Raw genomic sequence first — 22,062 nt, 5'->3', positions numbered from 1 at the left:
GTACTCCTTTTATATGCTTTCGCTATTCTTTCAGCACTCAATGAACTACTCATTAATGCCTTTAACAGTACTGCTGTCCAGCTCAGAATGAAATATTTGAATCCAATTCAAACAACATGAACAGCAGTGTTTTTGAGACTTGAGAAAATAAAAACCATAAAAACAATAATTGGTCCCTTTCAGATACACTAAACATTTAGCCAAAAAGAGAAGAGAAAATAATTAGCAGGCAACATAAGCTCAGTGTCTATTGAATGGATTTATTACTTAATGACATGTGCTTTTATGGAATCTTGGCATAAACCACTTTAATTGTGGAAGAAAATCAGATAACGTTAGGTTGCATCCTTCATTTAAATATTTTAAGGCAAAGGTAGGTAGATTCTTGATTACCAAGTGGATGAAAGATTATCAGAGTATTCAAACAGGATTAAGGACAATTCTTTAGCAAACAGGATTAAGGAGAATCCCAAGGCTTTTTATACACACGTAAAAAGTAGAGGGTAGCCAAGGAGAGGGTTGACCCACTCAAGGACAAAGGAGGGAATCTATGTACGGAGCCAGAAGAGGTAGGTGAGATTCTAAATGAATATTTTGGGTCGGCATTCAACAAATAGGAGGAATTGGTGGAGGATGATCTCAAGAAAGTGAATGTTGAGTTTCTAAGCCAAATTGCTATTAAAAATGAAGAGATGTTGTGTGTCTTAAAACATATTAAGGTAGATAAGTTTCCAGGTCCCGATGGGATCTATCCCAGATATTGAGGGAGGCAAGAGAACAAATTGCTGGAGCATTGACAGACATCTTTGTATCCTCTTTGGCCAAATGTGTGGTCACAGAGGACTGGAGAATAGCCAATGTTGTCCCATTGTTTAAGAAGGGCAACAGGGATAATCCTGGAAATTACACACCTGTGAGTCTCATGTTAATGGTAGGGAAATTATTGGAAAAAATTCTCAGGGTCAAGATCTATACGCACTCAGAAGCAAATGGACATTAGTGATAGGCAGCATGGTTTTGTGCAGGGGAGGTCGTGCCTCACTAATTTGATCAAATCTTTTGAAGAGGTGATGAAGTTGATTGATAAGGGAAAAGTGGTTGATGTTGTTTCCATGGACTTCAGGAAAGCCTTTGATAAAGTCCCTCATGTTAAAAATCACTAATCGCTATCTGATGAAGGAGCAGTGCTCTGAAAGCTAGTACTTCCAAATAAACTTGTCGGACTATAACCTGGTGTTGCGTGATTTTTAACTTGCCCACCCCAGTCCAACACTGGCACCTCCACATCAAAGGTCCCTCATGGCAGGCTGGTATAAAAGGTGAAGTCACATGGTATCAGGGTGACCTACCAGGACGGATACAGAACTGGCTAAGTTATAGTAGACAGAGGGTAATGGTGGAAGGACGCTTTTCGGAATAGATGGTTGTGACTAGTGGGGTTCCACAGGGGTCAGTGCTGGGGCCTCTGCTGCTCATGATCTACAGAAATGATTTGGAGGAAAACATAGCTGGTCTCAGTAGTTTGAGGAGGATTGTCAGGGAATACAGGAGAATATAGATCAATTGGAGGCATGGGCAGAAAAATGGCAGAAGGAGTTTAATCCGGACAAATGTAAGATGATTCATTTTGGAAGGTCAAGTATGGGTGAAAATTATAGAGTGAATGGCAGTATTAACATGCAGAGGGATCTGGGTGTGCAGGTCCACAGATCACTGAAGGTGGTAGTGCAGGCAAGGTTGTAAAAAAGGCTTAAGGCATGCTTGCCTTCATTGGACTATAAGGATAGACAAATTATGCTGCAGGTTTATAGAATTTTAGTTAGGCCACAGTTGGAATATTGCATACAGTTCTGGTCACCACAGTACAGAAGGATGTGGGTGTTTTGGAGAGGGTACAGAAAACATTTACAAGGGTATTGCCTGGTTTGGGGATTTTAGGTATGAAGAGAGGTTAGCTAGACTGGATTTGTTTTCACTGGAATGCAGGAGGCTGAGGGGTGAAATTTATAAGATTGTGAATGGCATGGATAGAGCGGAAAGTATGAGGCTTTTTTCCCAGGGTGGAGGGGTCAATTACTAAGGGACACATGTTCAAGGTGTGATGGGGTAAATTTAAAAGAGATGTGTAAGACAAGATTTTCACACAAAGGTGGTGAGTGCCTGGAACGCGCTGCCAGAGGTGGTGGTGGAAGCAGACACAATAGCAGCATTACACTGCACCTGCACCTGCAAGGGAATAGAGGGATATAGATCCAGTAAGTGAAAACAATTTTAGTAGGGAAGGGCAAAATGTGGCTGTGTAGGCTTTGAGGGCTGAAGGGCTGTTCCTGTGCTGTTTTGTTCTTCTTTCTATGCTCTTTCTTTGTATGCAAGAATGTAGAGTTGAGGTTAAAATCAGACCAGCCATGACTTTACTGAAAGGCAGAGCAACCTGGAAGAGTTGAGTAGCCTATTCTTGTTCCTTGTTCATTTGTTCCTATGGCCACCAAGTGTATTGTTGATATTATATCCAGAACAAGCCTCAGTTCCCCAAATCTGTCAAGAAACCATTTCCTTCAGTTACATCAACATTTAACCACATGTATTGTCAACTCCAAATGCTAACTCAGATTATTCACAGGGATGTTCGATAGCAGACCAGCCGATTTGCTCAGAGCACAGGAACAGTAATAGTCCATTCTACATTCTTGTTTCTTTGTTCAACTGAATGATATATATCTCAACAACATTACTCATCTTGATTCCATAAGCTCAATGCATCCTCCACAGCTAATCAGTTCAAATGTCTGCCTTCTTCCATTGTCAAACTTTGTCCATCTCTGCCATTACATGCTCTTGCTTTTTTACCTTAAAGTTTGATTAGCTCTTTATCACCACCAGATTCAATTTCTTACATGTTCCTCTACAACCCTTCTATTTCTATGATACAAAAAGTACAGTGCTTTCAAAATATTATATTCTGCTTTCTCAGCTGCATCAAGAATTGCATCCCATCACTGGCAAGTTGCACTGACCTTCTATACCACATGGAAACAATGTTAAAATGATCATTCTTGCCTTCAAATTCCTTTAAGCCAATTCTTCACTGAACTCCATTCATCTGTGCACAGCAGCATATACTAATTTTCCGCTTACTCTGTTTTTACTATTGCTAGCAGCTGTCTCCCCCAAGTATGTCCGCATTCTGTGGAATTGTTTTACTCAGCATCCTCACCTCCTCTCCAGTCTGCTTCTAAATGTCATCTAAAAGACTAATTTCTTCAATGCGCTTTAAATAGCTCCACGAAGTCCGGAGTTCAGAGAACACCATTTTTTGTCTGTTGCCCTGAAAAGCACTGCACATTGTAAAAGTTTTATTTGAGTTCCTTCAAGTGTGCTCCCTGAATGCACATCAGCAATTTCTCAGTACTTTGACTTATTTACATATGTATTTTAAAATTTGGAAATTGCATTTTGTGTTGAACAGGACAATCAGACTGAATGAAAAGATGTGAATATGCCATTGTATGTACCAAAGGAAACTTCCACATGTAGGGCAAGGTCAATATTTCTATACATCTCCAATTGTAAATTATATTTCAGTGTTACTGCTTGATCAAATATTTATCATATTTACTTTAGACTAAATGTCTAAACTCTAATCCAACAATTCTAGCCATTTTGGAGGTGGAAATTGTAGGACAACCACACCACTCAATATTCTGACTATAATAATGAGGCTGTGAGCCACAGTATTATTAAACTTCTTAAATTTTAATTGTGAACTGTCAGAAAAATCAGGAGATCATAAGATATAGAAGCCTAGGAAATTTGGTATGCATCTGCTTCACAATTCAATAAGATCATGGCTGATCTGATTGTGGCCTTAAGCCAACTTTTCTGCCTATCTCTCATAATCCTTGACTCATTTTCTGACCAAAAAGATGTGCACTTGTTGAGCTAAATGGCCTGTTTCCACACTGTAGGAATTTTATGAACCTTTTCGTTGGAACTGAGCTCACTCTGTCTTGAATGTATTCAACAACCCAGCCTCCAGTTCTCTCCGTGTAAAGGAATTTCAAAGACTAACGAATGTCAAAAAAAAATCCTCATCTCATTCTTATATAGGAGCGGGTGGCACGATGGGTAAGCGGTTAGCACTGCTGCCTCGCAGTGCCAGGGACCCAGGTTCAATTCCAGCATCTGTGACAGTCTATATGGAGTTTGCATATTCACTCTGTGTCTGGGTTTCCTCTGGGTGCTCTGGTTTCCTCCTACAGTCCAATGATTTGCAGATTAGGTGAATTGGCAAACTAAATTGCCCATAGTGTTCAGGGATGTGTAGGTTAGGTGCATGAGTCAGGGCAAAGGTAGAGTAATAGTGTAGGAAAATGAGTCTGTGTGAGATACACTTCAGAGGGTTAGTGTGGGCTTGTTGGGCTAAATGGCCTGTTTCAACACTGTAGGGATTCTATGAACCTTTTTGTTGGAACTGAGCTCCCTACTGACAGATTTTCCCAAAAGAGGAAATATCGTTGCAATATTTGCCTTGTGAAACCCTCTCAGAATCTTTAAAGTTTCAATAGGATCATCTTTCATTTGTAGAAATTCCAAAATACTGTTCATTTTCATCATGGTGTAACTCCTTAATTCACAGAAGAAGTCTAATGAATCTACCTCTGACTAGTCCCAATCAAGATATCCTTTGATGGACAACAAGACCAAAGGTTTACACAGGACTCTAGATGTTGGTTCACCAATGCCCTGTGGTGTTGGTGTAAAACTGCCATTTTTATGCACTTTAACCACTTGCAATAAAGACCAAAATTTAATTTGTCCTCTTAATTAGTTGCTATATTCACAGGGAAATCTGGCAGTCACCCCAAGTGAACATTTGGTAAGTGGTTTGTAGCTATTTGCTGAATTCTTCAGGCCTGCTTGGGTAACTCCTTACAATCCATGACCATCCCTGTCATTACAAGGATCTCAGTTCTAGATTGGAGGACCTGGCAACAGTCAAGGGGGAACCTGCTGAGAGCCAGCATTCTGCCGTTGTTGGGTCACTTCCCCCCATTATACCTCCTACCTTCTGTCTGCTGTAAATTCCTTCACAAAACATCTTCTGCCATCACTCATCTCTGGCCAGGGTCCAGCACTTGCACCATGGCCTCCACACTGGCATTACTTTTCAATAGAGCTGCCAGCTGTTTATTGGCAGCCTTTGGCAGGCGAATGTCAATCCTCAGACTCCTTCACCATGCAAAGACCTGATGCTGCCTAGCTAAGTGCCTGAGTGGTATTTAATATGGCTGGTCTCCCCTAGGAGAACATGTCAGGGCTCTTATTGACTTTATAGCTGGGGCAGAAACCCTAATTACTTTCATGATATATTGCCCATAGCATTTCATTCTCTTCATTTTAATGACAAAAGTATAATGATCGTAATGAAAATAAAAGTATCTTTCCTGAAGGGGGTAATTGGGTCAACAATGACCAATTTTTATTCCTTATCTCAAAACAGGTAAGGTGCCGGAAGACTGGAGTGCTGCGATTTGGGAAAGGTGGTAAGGAAAAGCCAGGGAACTATAAACCAGTGAGCCTGACATCGGTGGTGGGCAAATTGTTGGAGGGAATCCTGAGAGACAGGATGTATTTGGTTTTGAAAGGCTAGGACTGATTAGGGATAGTCAACATAACTTTGAACGTGGGAAATCATGTCTCACTAACTTGACTGAGTTTTTTGAAGAAGTAATGAAGAGGATTGATGAAGGCAGATCAGTGGACGTGGAGCAATGGACTTCAGTAAGGCACTCGACAAGGCTCCTCATGATTAGCAAGCTTTGATCACATGGAATACAGGGAGAATTAGCCATTTGGATACAGAACTGGCTCAAAGTAGAAGACAGAAGGTAGTGGCGGAGGGTTGCTTCTCAAACTGGAGGCCTGTGTCCAGCGATGTGTGTCAAGGATCAGTGCTGGGTCCACTGCTTTTCATCATTTATACAAACAATTTGGATGTGAACATCGGAGGTCTAGTGAATGAGTTTGCAGATGACCTCCAAAATTGTAGATGTAGTGGACAGCGAAGAAGGCTACCTCTGAGTACTACAGGACCTTGATCAGTTGGGCTAATAGGCCGAGGAGTAGCAGATGGAGTTTAATTTAGATAATTGTGAGGTGCGGCATTTTGGAAAGGCAATTAGGACTTATACATTAATGGTAATGTACTGAGGAATGTGGCTAAATAAAGAGACCTTGGAGTGCAGGTTCATAGTTCCTTGAAAATGGAGTCGCAGGTAGACAGGATAGTAAATAAAACGTTTGGTATCAGGCCTTTGCTGGTCAGAACATTCAGCTGTACAGGACATTGGGTTAGGCCACTTTTAGAATATTGTATGCAATTCTGGTCTTCCTCCTGTAGGAAGGATGTTGTGAAACTTGAAAGGGTTCAGAAAAGATTTACAAGCATGTTGCCAGAGTTGAAGGGTTTGAGCAATAGGGAGAGGCCGAATAGGCTAGGGGCTGCTTTCCCTGGAGCATCGGAAGCTAAGGGGTGACCTTATAGAGAAATATAAAGTCATTCGGGGCATGGATAGGTTGAATAGCCAAGGTCTTTTCCTTGGGGTTGGGACGTCCATAACTAGAGGGCATAGGTTGGGTGAGAGGGGAAAGATATAAAAGGGACTTAAGTGGCAACTTTTTCACGCAGAGGGTGGTGAATGAATGGAATAAGCTGCCCGAGGAAGTGGTGGAGGCTGGTATAATAACAACATTTAAAGGGCATCTGGGTGGGTATATCAATAGGAAGGGTTTAGAGGGATATGGGTCAAATGCTGGCAAATGGGACTAGATTAATTTTGGATATCTGTTCAGCATAGACGATTTGTAACGAAGGTTCTGTTTCTGTGCTTTACATCTCTATGACTCTATGACACATAGCAGTTTGTTTTAAGGTTTGCTTTAGATTACCTAGTCTTGTGACTGAAACAAGCAAAATTGTTCAACACCATTGATAACCTGGACTAGCTGATCACAGCACATAGCATGGATTTTTGGTTCTTGAAGCAGACTCATTAACAACCTTTGAATGGACTGCAACAGACAGAAGTCAAACAGCTAAGGAAAACAGTTTTTACTTTTCTGAATGTGGAATCAGGAGAAGCAGGATTGATTCTCTATAATCTCCAAATTACAACTACTTTTAAGATTATAGTATTCTAAGTCTTGAAGAGTTAACATTTTATGTATGTTAAAATATACATCCTGCTGTATTTACTTATCGCTTATGTAGACAGAAAGTAGATTTTGAGAACAATGTGGCATATGAAATTGACTAGAACTAATTGGAACAGGCAGCTATTTTAAAAAAAATCAAACAGCTGGACATCATTCCCTATGAGGAAGTACTTGCTGTAACCGTCACAATTCCTTCATCTTGATGTCGTTCATGCATGCTGGAATATCAACAGCACAAGAAATAACTCAACAACCCACGAAAGCAGAAAATAGCTGCAGAGCTACATATCTGTGAGGGGGTAGTTGCAGATGGGGCAGTGGCAGGATGTAGTGAATCTATGAGGGATGTTTCTCATGTGATGAAACAAAGGAATCAGTTAAAGTGTGGGGTTAAAGCGTGTATGCTTTAATGCAAGAAGTGTCAGAAATAAGAGTGATGAATTTAGAGCATAGATCAGTACTTGGGACTATGATGTTGTGGCCATAACAGAGACATGGGTTTCACAGGGCCAGGAATGGTTGCTAGATGTTCCAGGGTTGAGAACATTTAAAAAGAACAGGGAGGGGTGGAAAAGAGGAGGGGGTGTAGCATTGCTAATCAGAGAGTGCATCACAGCTACCAACAATGAAGATTGTTGAGGAAGGTTTGTCTACTGAGTCAGTATGGGTGGAAGTTAGGAACAGCAAGGGAGCAGCCATCTCATTGGGCATTTTCTACAGACCCCCTAATGGCAGTAGGGAGGTCGACGAACTCATAGGCCGGCTGATTTTGGAAAATGCAGATGTAGCAGGGTTGGTGTTAGAGGTGACTTCAACTTTCCCAATATTGACTGGAACCTCCTTAGTGCAGATGGTTTAGATGGAGCCGTTTTTGTCAGGTGTGTTCAGTAGGGTTTACTTAATCAGTATTTAGACAGGCCAACCATCTTGAATTTGGTGCTCGGCAATGAGCCAGGACAGGCGTCAGATCTCGTGATGGGAGAACACTTTGGTGACAGTGACCACAACTGCTTCACATTTACCACAGCCATGGAGAGGGAAAGGAGCATTTACTATGGGAAAATATTCAACTGGGGAAAAGGAAATTATGACGCTATCAGACAGGAGTTTAGATGAACAGATTGGGAGCAATTGTTCCACAGATAGGACACAACAAACATGTGGAAACTGTTTAAGGGGCAGTTGTTGCGAGTGATGCATAAATTTGTTCCTCTGAGACAGATAAGAAGGGGTAAGATTAAGGAGCCTTGGATGACAAGAACAGAAGAGCTTCTCGGCAAAAGGAAAAACGCAGCTTAAGTAATCTGGAGGAAGCAAGGATCTTGCACAGCTTTAGAGGATTATAGGCTTACTATAAAGGAGCTCAAAAATGGACTGAGGAGAGCCAGGAGGGGGCACGAAAAAGGCGTGGCAGGAAAGATTAGGGAGAACCGAAAGGCATTTTACTCATATGTGAGGAATAAGAGAATGATCAGGGAGAATGTCAGGCCAGTCAGGGATAGAGTAGAGAACTTGTGCATGAAGTTTGAGCTGATAGGGGAAGCCCTAAATGAGTTTTTTGCTTCAGTTTTCACTAAGGAAAGGGACCTTGTTGTGAATGAGAACTTTGAGGAGCAGGAAAACAGGCTTGAACAGTTTGAGATCGAGGAAGTTGATGTGCTGGGAATTTTAGCAAACATTAAGATTTATAAGTCCCCAGAGCCAGACCAGATTTATCCTAGGTTGCTCCGGGAAGTGAGAAAGGAGGATGCTAAGCCGCTGGAGAAGATCTTTGCTTCCTCACTCTTCACAGGAGTCGTACCGGAGGATTGGAGGGAGGTGAATGTTGTTCCTCTTTTCAAGAAGGGGAATAGGGAAATCCCTGCAATTACAGACCAGTCAGTCTTATGTCTGTGGTCAGCAAGGTTTTGGAAAGAATTCTGAGAGATAGGATTTATGACAATTTGGAAAAGCATAGCATGATTAAAAACAGTCAGCATGACTTTATGACGGGCAGGTCATGCCTCATAAATCTTATTGAGTTCTTTAAGGAAGTGACAAGATAGGTTGTCGAAGGTCGAGCAGTGGATGTGGTGTATATGGATTTCAGCAAAGCATGTGATAAGGTTCCCCATAGTGGGCCCATTCATAAAGTCAGTAGGTATGGGATACAAGGAGATTTGGCTCTCTGGATTCAGAATTGGTTGGCTGACAGAAGGCAGAGAGTGATATACATGGAAAGTATTCTGCCTGGAGGTCAGTGGTGAGTGGTGTCCCGCAGGGCTCTGTTCTTGGCCTCTGCTCTTTGTAGTTTTTAATAAATGACTTGGATGAGGAGGTTGAGGGGTGGGTTAATAAATTTGCCAATGACCCAAAGGCTGGAGGTGCCGTTGGTGGTATTGAGGGCTGTTGCAGGTTGCAGCGCGACATTGACAGGATGTAAAGCTGGGCTGAGAAATGGCAAATGGAGTTCAACCTGTATAAATGCAAATTGATGCATTTTGGAAGGTTGAACTTGAATGCTGATTATAGGATTAAAGACAGGATTCTTGGCAGTGTGGAGGAAATGTGGGATCTTGGTGTTCAAGTACATAGATCCCTCAAAGTAGCTACCCAAGTTGATAGGGTTGTTAGGAAAGCATGTAGAGTTTTGGCTTTCATTAACAGGGGGAATCAAGTTTAAGAGCCACGAGGTTTTGCTGCAGCTCTACAAAACCCTGGTGAGACCACACTTGGAATTTTGTGTCCAGTTTTGGTAGCCCAATTATAGGAAAGATGTGGAGGCTTTGGAGAGGGTGCAAAGAAGGTTTACCAGGATGCTGCTTGGACTGAAGGGCGTGTCTTATGAAGAGAGATTGACTAAGTTTGGACTTTTCTCTTTGGAGAGAAGTAGGAAGACAGGTGATTTGATCGAGGTGTACAAGGTAATGAGAGGCATGTATAGAGTCAATAGCCAGAGACTTTTCCCCAGGGCAGGATTGACTGCCACGAGGGGCCATAGTTTTAAGATATTAGGAGGAAGGTATAGAGGAGACGTCAGAGGTAGATTCTTTATGCATAGAGTTATCATCATAAAGTCACAGAGTCACAGAGATGTACAGCACAGAAACAGACCCTTCAATCCAATGCGTTCATGCCAACCAGGTATCCCAACCTAATCTAGTCCCATCTGCCAGCACCCAGCCCATATCCCTCCAAACCCTTCCTATTCATACATCCATTCAGGATGCCTTTCAAATGTTGCAATTGTACTAGCCTCCAACACTTCCTCTGGCAGCTCATTCCATACACATACCACCACTGCGTGAAAAAGTTGCCTTATATCTTTCCCCTCTCACCTTAAACCTATGCCCTCTATTTCTGGAGTCCCCCACCCCAAGGAAAAGACTTTGTCTGTTTATCCTATCCATGCCCCTCATGATTTTATAAACCTCTATAAGGTCCCTTCTTCAGCCTCCGAAGCTCCAGGGAAACAGCCCTCACCTATTCAACCTTTCACTATAGCTCAAATCCTCAAAACATCAATCACGACAAAGCAATATCTTAAATTCCAATCTTATTCATTGAATTTAAATTCCACTAATTGCTGTGGGATTTGAACTGAATTCTCCAGAGTTGCCCATGAATGCATGGAATGTGTTGCCAGCGGTGGTGGTGGAAGCAGAGTCATTGGGAACATTTAAGCGACTGCTGGACATGCAAATGGACAGCAGTGAATTGAGGGGATGTCTAGGTTAGGTGTTTTTTTTAGATTAGGACTAATCTTTGCCACAACATCATCGGCTGAAGAGCCTATTCTGTGCTACTTTTCTACGTTCTATGATAAATTAACATAAATCATTTTCTGAGTAAGTATATTTGTGACAAAGTTCCTGAAGCATTGGGTATGCTTTTGCTTATCACTGCAAAGACACCAAATTCATAACATTTTTCTTAAAATTTCAACTCGCCCTCACAACAATGAGAAGACATATGACCCAGTAATTACACATTCAGTGCCTCAGCAAATTGTTCTCCGATAAAGATGCTATATGGATGCAAGTTTCAGTTATTAATGTGATGGAAACCCACATTTCATGTATTTGGGTTTTCAGAAGGCATTTGAAAAAGGCCATCTTTAGATGTATGTTTTTAACCCTTCATAAAAAGGATTAAAAACATACTGATAAAGGAAATTATTTATACATTTACCCATTTTGCTTAAAAATGTATATACAATACCAATTAGAAGATGATGGTGAAGCATGGAAAAGGCTGTGTTGTTTGGGTAAGGAAAAGGCTATTGACAGCTCAGAGTATTGAGTACAGGAGTTGGGAGGTCCTGTTGCGGCTGTACAGGACATTGGTTAGGCCACTGTTGGAATATTGCGTGCAATTCTGGTCTCCTTCCTATCGGAAAGATGTTGTGAAACTTGAAAGGGTTCAGAAAAGATTTACAAGGATGTTGCCAGGGTTGGAGGATTTGAGTTATAGGGAGCGGCTGAACAGGCTGGGGTGGTTTTCCCTGGAACGTCGGAGGCTGAGGGGTGACCTTATAGAGGTTTACAAAATTATGAGGGACATGGATAGGGTAAATAGGCAAAGTCTTTTCCCTGGGGTCGGGGAATCCAGAACTAGAGGGCATAGGTTTAGGGTGAGAGGGGAAAGATATAAAAGAGACCTAAGGAGCAACTTTTTCACACAGAGGGTGGTACGTGTATGGAATGAGCTGCCAAAGGAAGTGGTGGAGGTTGGTACAATTGCAACATTTAAGAGGCATTTGGATGGGTATATGAATAGGAAAGGTTTGGAGGGATATGGGCTGGGTGCTGGCAGGTGCGACTAGATTGAGTTGGGATATCTGGTCAGCATGATGGGTTGGACCGAAGGGTCTGTTTCCATGCTGTACATCTCTATGACTCTCAGTGTGTATTATTTTTTATACAGCTTTCTGGGAATATTTGCTGTTTACAGGATTCCCAAATACTGTAGAAGAGGCTAGGTAGTCACAGTTACTTAAAATCACCAAATCTAGTTGCTGAATCTGGCTGCAGGAATATTTGTGAAATACTTTCTTCAAGTAAGTGGAACACCTCCAGTTATGGACAGAAAAATTTGCAAATGAGGAATGAAGTCACAATGCTAATATTCCAGTTAACATACACTGATATTTGAATTGGCTCATTTCTTTAAACATTTCCTTGAGAATCCTTTTTCGATGAGCTGGATTCAAATCAATGGATTCATTAATGAATTATTAGCATTGACAGATGATCTCTAGAGATTCTTCATATTAAGAACCCAATTTAAACACTGGGAACAAGGAAGGAGTGAAATGTTGATTTTGAAGTCTTTTCTTAATCAAACAAATCCAAATTGAACAATTAGTTCTTCTGGAACATTCTTGTAATTGACATTTTGCAAAAATAACCCTGCAATTGAGTTAATTGTCTTGACTCATGGCCAGATCCTCCAATGAAGGTTTCCTTGGTGAAACTGGAGGTAATCAAGCTTATATTTTGCCCACCTAAATCAAATACGTGGAGAAAGATTCTCAGCAAACTAAAGGAGGTTGCACAGAGTTTCTGAGTGAGATCTTCAAATGTTGATAAAGAGTTTGTGTGAAGGTTCAGAAAAATTAAAATTTGACTGAAATAATTGTTTGTTTAATGGATAAGTCTCATAGTATTAAATACATCAAACAGCATAAATAGCAAGATTAGCTAAAGCCAAGAACAGAAATTTATGTCCAAAAAAAAATTACTATGGACTATAATTGTCCTCAGGTATGGTCAATGGTGGAGCCCAAATGCCCAAAAGGAAGTACTTGTGAAGCTACAAAAAAAAGTTTAGCTAAATTATGCTCATGTCACCTTCTTGGTATTGGAAATCTAGTAGTTATTTCTTTAACATGTACTGAAAGCCCAATTCAACATTGCAAGTAACTGCTTGATATGAAGTAAGACCTAGCTTATGCTGAAACAGTGATACATTTCAATTGATATTGTACTATAACTATTTAGATGCTGTTGATTGCTGTTAAATTCCAATTAGTGTAATGTTAAGTGGATTTTCAATATTCAGTGTTGAATATGATACTAACTACAGCACCTTTGTGTCCAACTTCATCTTTAATAGCTCTCACAAGTAGAAGTTAATTTTTGCCTTGCTCTTTTTTATAATTTGGTTTGGGAAATGCCAGAAAATTCAAACAGAAAATTAATTTAGAGTCGGGAGTGTGGTGCTGGGAAAGCACAGTAGGTCAGGCAGCATCCGAGGAGCAGGAGAATCGACATTTTGAACATAAGTTCTTCATCAGGAAACATCTTGAGAGTCGAGAGTCAAACCGTCGACTCTCCTGCTCCTCGGATGCTGCCTGACTGGCTATGCTTTTCCAGCACCACACCCTTCACTCTGATCTCCAGCATCTGCAGTCCTCATTTTTCCTATAAAATTAATTTAAACATCTTATAAACCTCTGACAGGAACTACACATCTGAATCAAATTTTTTGATTTGTACTGTAGAAGGGAAAATTAATTTGAAGCTCTCTAATATCTGTTGCATACTGGCTTTTCTGGTTTATGATTTCTAACATATATGAACATACAAACAAGCAGCAGGACTAGGTAATTCAGCTCCTCAAGCATGCTTCATCATTTAATAAGATCGTGGCTGATGTGATTGTTACTTTAGGCCTACATTTCCCTGACAATACTTCAACCCTTCTCACCAAGAATCCATCTCCCCCCCTCCCCCCCCTTCAAATATTCAAAGTCTCTACTTCCACCACATTTTGAGGAAACAAGTTCTGAAGACACGAGGCCCTCTGTGAAAATATTTCACTTCATCTCTATTTAAAATAGTGATCCCCTTATTTTTAAACAGTTACCCCTAGTTCTAGATTATCTTAAGAAAGGAAACATCCTCTCTAAATCAACCTTGTCATGACCTCTCAGGATTTTATATGTTTCAATCAAGTTGTCTCTTACATTCTAAACTTCAGTGGATACAAGCCTTCTCTGCTGAAGCTTTCTTCATAATATAACCCACCCCATTTCATGTATTAATCTGGGAAACCTTCTTTTCACAGTTTTCAATGCATTATATTTTTCCTTAAATAATATTGTTAACATTGCATACACATTGTTAAGGATTCAGTTTTAATCAATCCTACAGTAAACTAAATTAAATTGATTGTTACATCGATTTATTACACAAAAACACCCAAAAAACACTTTAGCTTAGAAGTATTATTGCTGCAATCTTCTACTAGATCTTCAGTTAAATATTCCATAACCAACATACTCAAAACATCCGCCCTAGACAAACTGTTATTTTGCAATAACTTTTCTTATCACTTTATCATAGTAAATGATGACCATGACTTGTTACTGTTAACATCATGCCCCATTGAATAGTAGTTCCAAAGGTCTGATGTATGGAACAGCAGCGCTCACAGTTGATTTGAAGATAAATAGTCAAGGTGTGCACCAAAACTTGCCTGCAGATCATAGAGTTTTCTCATCATCATGAACTGCATGATGAATATCTTCCTTCAACAACTGACTGATCATAGCACAAAGCATGTGGCTTGACTTCAAATATAATATTATAAGATTTTTTACATCTATCTGAACTATTAGATACAGCTTCAGTTTAATTTCCCATTGGAAAGAGAATACCTCCTCAAGCATTTAGCTGAAATGTCAGCCGACATTATGTGCTCAAGTCCTGCTTGAGCTTGAACTCACAACCTTATGACTCACAGCCATAATTACTATTATTTAATCCACTTAGTAAACATAAATTCTCAGAGAGTTGGTATTAATTGTATGGAGCGATCTAGAAATGTAAAAAATAATGTTGTCAAAAAACTACTGAATTCTCAGTGCAAAATAATACCCATGCCAAAGTAATTCTGAGATGTTTAAAGATTAAAGTTTCCTCCGGAAACAACCCACATGATTTCAAATGAACCTGCATTTTCTGTTGAACATTACTCTTCTTAATTGTTAAAACATAAATTCTCAGTGGTTACAGATGGTTCAGCTAAGTAAAACAAAAGCACAAACTCTAGAAGAGACAAACAAGCCATCACTCCTTCCAATAGGTTTTACTGAAATAGGATAGCAAAAGTTAAAAGCTGATGTAGCTTAAACATCAAGTCAGTTAGGCTTTGGCAACTGCAAACAAAAGGCTCAAAATCTTACCTCCAGTAAACAAGCACGCCTATGAGAAGAATCAAACAGACAAAAGTCAAAGCTGAGACAACCACCAATGGAATAATCCATTCCATCTTGCTGGAGGGTGAGTATGGTTGTGTGGCCATACTTGACGATGACCTGTCTTCTGCATGAGTCCAGAAACAGAAGGAAAATAGAAACATAAAAATGAAATATTAGAGCACAATCTTACTGCACATACAGCATGATAATATAATGTAGAACAGCACAGTCTTGCTCATAGCAAACAGCAAAACTACCTTTTCTCGTGTTCTTACCTGTTGAGTTATGCAAGATCATTCCTGTGGTCAGACAGATTTAAGTGCAATAAAAATGCCATTCAGATGATATTCACAGTTATTTATAAACAATACTGTGAGCTTCAATAACAATCAAATGCGACACAATGTTGAATGCTATTTTCTGTTTAAATAAAGATTACATTTATTGCTCCAAATTAGAGTCCTTCATCACACTGATGTAATCAACGCCCTATAGTAGACATCATTGTGAACCTGCTAATGAGGCAAGGTCAGTGTCAAACTCTGTATGAATGCACTGTCAGACTGACAATTCTGATCCTGGCATTCAACTATAAGCCGAGGTAAAATACTATATAAATGAACATGAGCAGTAAAACAGTTTCTCTTAAATATCCCTTTCAATTTTATAATAATATTCACAAAGGCTTAACATTTAAAATATTAAGTTTCTCATGTTTGCCTCTTTGCTCTTTTATCAGGGCACATCAACTCTGCAACAAAATTAGAAATACAATATCTGTTAGTCAATTAATTTTTCTTCCATACTTATTTATAAATGATACCATAATTTCTCAGTCAGGTGCAAGAATTTCAAGCTAACTTAAGATATATTGCTGAAAAAGAACTACGAGTTTATTTTCTAATTTCGGCTAATGCAGTGGTAAGGTAAGTACCTTGTTTGAAGAACTGTAAGTGGCTTCTACTTCCATTATTTTGCAACCATCTAGTATTCACTTTCACTGTTGAACTTGGCTGGTTCATCAATGCCCTTTAGGGAAGGAAATTTGCCATCCTTTCCTCGTTTGGCCTATATGTGACTTCAGATCCTCAGTAATGTGGTTGACTCTTAAAGGCCCTCTGAAATGGCCTAGCAAACCACTCAAAAAAAACTGCTACAATGACTAAACAAAGCAACAGAACTAGATAGATCAGGGAGCAGCATCAGGCATACCTAAAAATTAGACATATCACCTGGTAAAGTTACAATATTCCAAACATGCAATGGACAGGGCTTAGTGAACTCATAGTCAATGGATTAGACCCAAGTTCTGCAGTCTCATTACAGCCATTTGTGAAGGGTGCTAGACAATTAAACAATTAACAGGATATCAAATATCCCCAGTCTCAATGATGGAAGAACCCAGCACATCGGTACAAGAGATAAGGCTAAAGCATCATTGATGGTAGACTTTAGCCAATTTGATATACTCAACCTGATATCAAGACACGGCTGAAGAGCTATAGGGAGAGGACCAATAGACCAGGGCTGTTTTCCCTGGAACGTCGGAGGCTGAGGGGTGACCTTATAGAGGTTTATAAAATCATGACCGGAATGGATAAGATATATCGACAAAGTCTTTTCTCTGGGGTGGGGGAGTCCAGAACTAGAGGGCATTGGTTTAGGGTGAGAGGGGAAAGATATAAAAGAGACCTAAGGGGCAATGTTTTCACGCAGAGGATGGTACTTGTACGGAGTGAGCTGCCAGAGGAAGTGGTGGAGGCTAGTTCAATTGCAACACTTAAAAGGCATCATGATGGGTCTATGAATTTGAAGGGTTTGGAGGGATATTATCTCTAGGACTCTGAATATTTCTAAGGATACAGACCCTGTCAAAATGTTAGTAATAGTACTGAAGACATTTGCTCTTGACCTAGCCACACCCTACCCAAGCAATTGAGTGCAACTACAACACCAGCATCTGCATCTAAAATGAGGAAAATTGCTTAAGTAGCTCCTGTGCATGAAAATCTGGATAATTTCAATCTGGCCAATTGCTGCTGAATCTCTGACAATTTACACCCTGCGGATTTACCATTGTTCAGAAATTAAACTAAGGGCTTTTTAAATACTGTGGTTACAAGAGCTGGTCGAAAGGTAGGAAATCTGCAACAGATAGCTTTGTCCTTTGCCCTCAAAAGTCTACAAGGCACAAATTAGGAGCATGATGGTGTTCTCTCCATTTGCTTGGATGGGTGCAGCTCCATCAACACATGCGAGCACGACACAATTCACAGCAGTGTAGTCCAATAATTGCCAGCTTGATACCCCAACCACCATAGGCAACATTCACTCCCATCATCACAAATTCACAGTGGCAGTAGTGTGTTACATCTACAAGATGCACTGCAGTAACTCAGCAAGGACATTCAACACATCTTCTACCCACATCTTCTACTGCTGTCATGACAATGGGTCACAATGCTTAAGTATAATGGACATTTTTTAAACTTTTAATTCCAAATGTGTTTTCTAAAAGAGGACTGTTGCAGACAAAAAAAGACTGTAGGTGTAAATTAATTGGTGTCTGGCAAAGTCCTGTGATGAACACATTAAATATTGCTGGTAGAATGTGAAGTAAAATTTAAACGGAGAAAGAGATACCCAACAGGAAGAGATATCAATTGAACTGAATATTTGTCCCCATCTCAGCTGAAAGCCACTTCTTGCAGATATCTTCTTGTTCTGTCCTTAAAGGGTCAAAAATTAACTGTAACTTTGTGTGCTAGTGGAAGAAGGTATACTAGTGAACTGAGATCCACGTGTACTAGTCTGAACTCGTGCTATTGTGCTGTGAAATTCATGGTCAAAGAAAAAGAAACCTCCCACTCTGAATGTAAGAAGCAAATGCAAAATCAAGCAAGCCAGTCATATATATGAGAACTGCTAGCTAACAAACATCAAAAAAACAGGACAAAGGATTTCAACTAATTGCAAAGCCATGTATCCCAAAATCCATCATTCAACTATCAAAGTGCCACCATCTAACCTTCACAAATCACTCAGAGCGACCGTTGTGTCTGTCATTGAATCTTATTTTGGACTCACTTTTTATTCCTAATCTATGTATATCTGTGTTGTCTGATGAATTATTTTTACATTTAGTAAATACTAAACTCACTCTTTTGTTAACTCAAGACAGCAAATTGGCTCCTTTTAAAAGATAAATTCAATTGGTCTGAGAGAATGGCATTCACAAGGAAGGGATCCTTTTCAAAAAGAAGGGGAATAAAGAAACTCCTCATCCAGGAGCTTAATGAGATGTCAAATATATAGTCAAAGAGAGTATGGAGTTTATTCCAAGGAATTGGATAAGGAAGGGGCAACCGGATTTTGTCAAAAGGTAGGTTTGTATGGAAAAATCCCTATAAGTGGGTCTTATGAGGCCAAAGTGAGGACAGTTGTTTGGAGCTTTGAACATCGATTAGGAATATAGATGAAGCCATAACACGTATGAGCAGAAGTAGGCCAATCAACCCACTGAGTCAGTCAGTGAGGTCATGGCTCATCTGATAATCTTCAAAGTCATTTTCCTGCCTTTTCTCCATAATCCTTGATTCCATTATTAATTAAAGATCTATCTGTCTCAACCTATTTAACGGTCTAACATCTATAAGCCTCTGTAAGAATTCCACTGGTTCCACTGAGACAAGAAATTCTGTCTCAACTCTGTTTTATGTGAGTGACCGCTTATACAGAGATTATGCCCTCCCTAGGCTCTCCCACAAGGAGAAACAACCTCTCAACATTTACTCTGTCAAGCCTTCTAAGAATCTCACATCTTTCATTAAGGGCACCTCTCATTCTTCTAAACTCTCAATGAATACAGTACAACCTCTCTGCAAAGGACAATTGCATCCAAAGCTGGCAAACGAATCATGAAAATCTTTTTAGCTCTTTTGGCCACGTATTCATGAAAGATGTACATCACTGGCACTAAATTCCTTTCTACAGGATGAGGCAGCACATACAAGAAAAGCAATGGAATCCAAACAAATGCATCTATAGCCTGAATAATTGAAATGCATGGAATGCTGAAAATAAGATGTTAAAACTAAAAGCAAATCCCACAATTTTATATTAGGTGTATTTTATTTCAGGTAACTTCATGATGAACGTTGAACATTTCATACAGAATGCTGGTGCAGAATTTGAGAAATATGTTATTAATAAGATTACAGCAAGATTTGAAATTATGAATCTGGTTTGTAGGGATACTAAATATATTGGTTTAGATACTCAACACAGCAGATCAGAAAACCTGTAAATCAATAATCTTATTGAGAGATCGTTATTCCCATCCCAGTGAATTGCACTGGTCAATCACACAGAAATGAAGTAACATTGAAACATGACACTGAACAGTTGAGGAGTTCTATTGGCCAAGTGAACTGATCACTCAAATGATATAGAATGTTAGTTTTGATGTTTAATATTTTAATGCAGCATCTTCAAAGAGAGAATGCATTAAGATCTAGTGGGTCATACGCTCGATAAATACTTTCTTAAGCTGGATAGATGCCCCAAAGAATATAAATATGACATTTTTAGCAATGATTCAAATGCTAATCTTCCTGATGAATGTTCTATGTGCAGCTGGTTTCATAATATTTATATCAGTGAAAATTGGAGCTATTCTTTAGCTTGGGAAACTAAGTCAGAAGTCACACAACACCAGGTTATAGTCCAACAGGTTTATTTGAAATCACAAACTTTAAGACCTGATGAAGGAGTGGTGCTTTGAAAGGTTGTGATTTCAAATAAACTACTTGGGACTATAACCCAGCAACGTGTGACTTCTGACTTTGTCAATCCCAGTCCACCACTGGCACCTCCACATCTTGGGAAACTAAGAAAATAAAAGACCTTGCTTAAGTCATTTTATTTGCTGAAACACTGGTTGTTATGGAGGATATTGGATTCTGTTTGTCAAATATTTTAATGGGGATTGAAATATATGTTATACAAGGAATGTACTTAAGGTATTATATCCAATGAATGTTACGTACATAATTGATTAATTGTGAGGTAATATATATTTTAGGAAAATGTGTGAGGGGAAGAAACTGTAACATATTTATTCTGCTGGCTTGAAATAGATCTGGAGTGAAAGGAAGTCATCAAGTGTTTGATAATTTTACAAACATAAAATATTTGTATAGGAGTTGTACAGAAATATCACAGGTCCAAGGTGAAGGGCATCTTGCAATCTAATACTTTGTAAAGAATATGGAGATTTTTGATTTGCTTGTTTTGAAATTTCGGTTCTGCAGATCAACTCTACATTTTATTTAAAGAAAAAGAAGAAAATATGTTAATTGTGCATAAATTTTATTTTATTGCCCTGATAAATGAAACAAGACCTTGACAGGTCACAATCCATCTGCTTCGCTTAAATTAAACAAAGCATAGCAGATAACTGTCAGTCATCATCTGACAGGTGCATTATCCACAGCAATACCTCTATCAACTAGTGTCCACTTAGAGTCATAGAGATGTACAGCATGGAAACAGACCCTTCGGTCCAACCTGTCTATGCCGACCAGATATCACAGTCCAATCTAGTCTCACCTGCCAGCACCTGGCCCATATCCCTCCAAACCCTTCCTATTCATATACTTATCCAAATGTCTCCTAAATGTTGCAATTGTACCAGCCTTCACCTCTTCCTCTGGCAGCTCATTCCATACACGTACCACCCTCTTGTGTATGAAAAGGTTGCCCCGTAGGTCTCTTTTATATCTTTCCCCTCTCACCCTAAATCTATGCCCTCTAGTTCTGGACTCCCTGACTCCAGGGAAAAGACTTTGTCTCTTTATCCTATCCATGCCCCTCATAATTTTGTAAATCTCTATAAGGTCACCCCTCAGCTTCCGATGCTCGAGGGAAAACAGCCCCAGCCTGTTCAGCCTCTCCCTATAGCTCAAATCCTCCAACCGTGGCAATATCCTTGTAAATCTTTTCTGAACCTTTCAAGTTTCACAACATCTTTCCAATTGGAAGGAGACCAGAATTGCATGCAATATTCCAACAGTGGCCTAACCAATGTCCTGTACAGCTGCAACATGACCTCCCAACTCCTGTACTCAATACTCTGACCAATAAAGGAAAGCATACCAAACGCCTTCTTCACTATCCTATCTACCTGCAACTCCACTTTCAAGGAGCTATGAACCTGCATCCAAGGTCTCTTTGTTCAGCAACACTCCCTAGGACCTTAGCATTATGTGTATAAGTCCTGCTAAGATTTGTTTTCCCAAAATTCAGCACCTCACATTTATCTGAATTAAACTCCATCTGCCACTTCTCAGCCCATTGTCCCATCATGTACAGATCCTGTTGTAATCTGAGGTAACCCTCTTCGCTGTCCACTACACCTCCAATTTTGGTGTCATCTGCAAACTTACTAACTGTACCTCTTATGCTCGCATCCAAATCATTTATGTAAATGACAAAAAGTAGAGGACCCAGCACCGATCTTTGTGGCACTCCACTGGTCACAGGCCTCCAGTCTGAAAAACAACCCTCCACCACCACCCTCTGTCTTCTACCTTTGAGCCAGTTCTGTATCCAAATGGGTAGTTCTCACTGTATTCCGTGAGATCTAACCATGCTAATCAGTC

At 39.8% G+C, this 22,062-nt stretch overlaps 1 protein-coding gene across 1 annotated transcript in view; it reads right to left on the bottom strand.

The window, feature by feature from the left end:
• The window catches only part of LOC122559046 (receptor-type tyrosine-protein phosphatase gamma-like), a 644,852-nt gene that overhangs the window by 100,416 nt on the left and 522,374 nt on the right, over positions 1-22,062 (bottom strand). Inside the window, exon 13 of the mRNA XM_043708214.1 lies at positions 15,386-15,524. Coding sequence (XP_043564149.1) covers positions 15,386-15,524 — 139 coding nt within the window. The remainder of the gene's footprint in view (positions 1-15,385; positions 15,525-22,062) is intronic.

Source organism: Chiloscyllium plagiosum, chromosome 18 (genome assembly GCF_004010195.1).
Source record: "Chiloscyllium plagiosum isolate BGI_BamShark_2017 chromosome 18, ASM401019v2, whole genome shotgun sequence".
Lineage (NCBI taxonomy): Eukaryota > Metazoa > Chordata > Chondrichthyes > Orectolobiformes > Hemiscylliidae > Chiloscyllium > Chiloscyllium plagiosum.
Note: the sequence above shows the minus strand (reverse complement) of the source record. Positions and strands in the feature narration are given on the sequence as shown.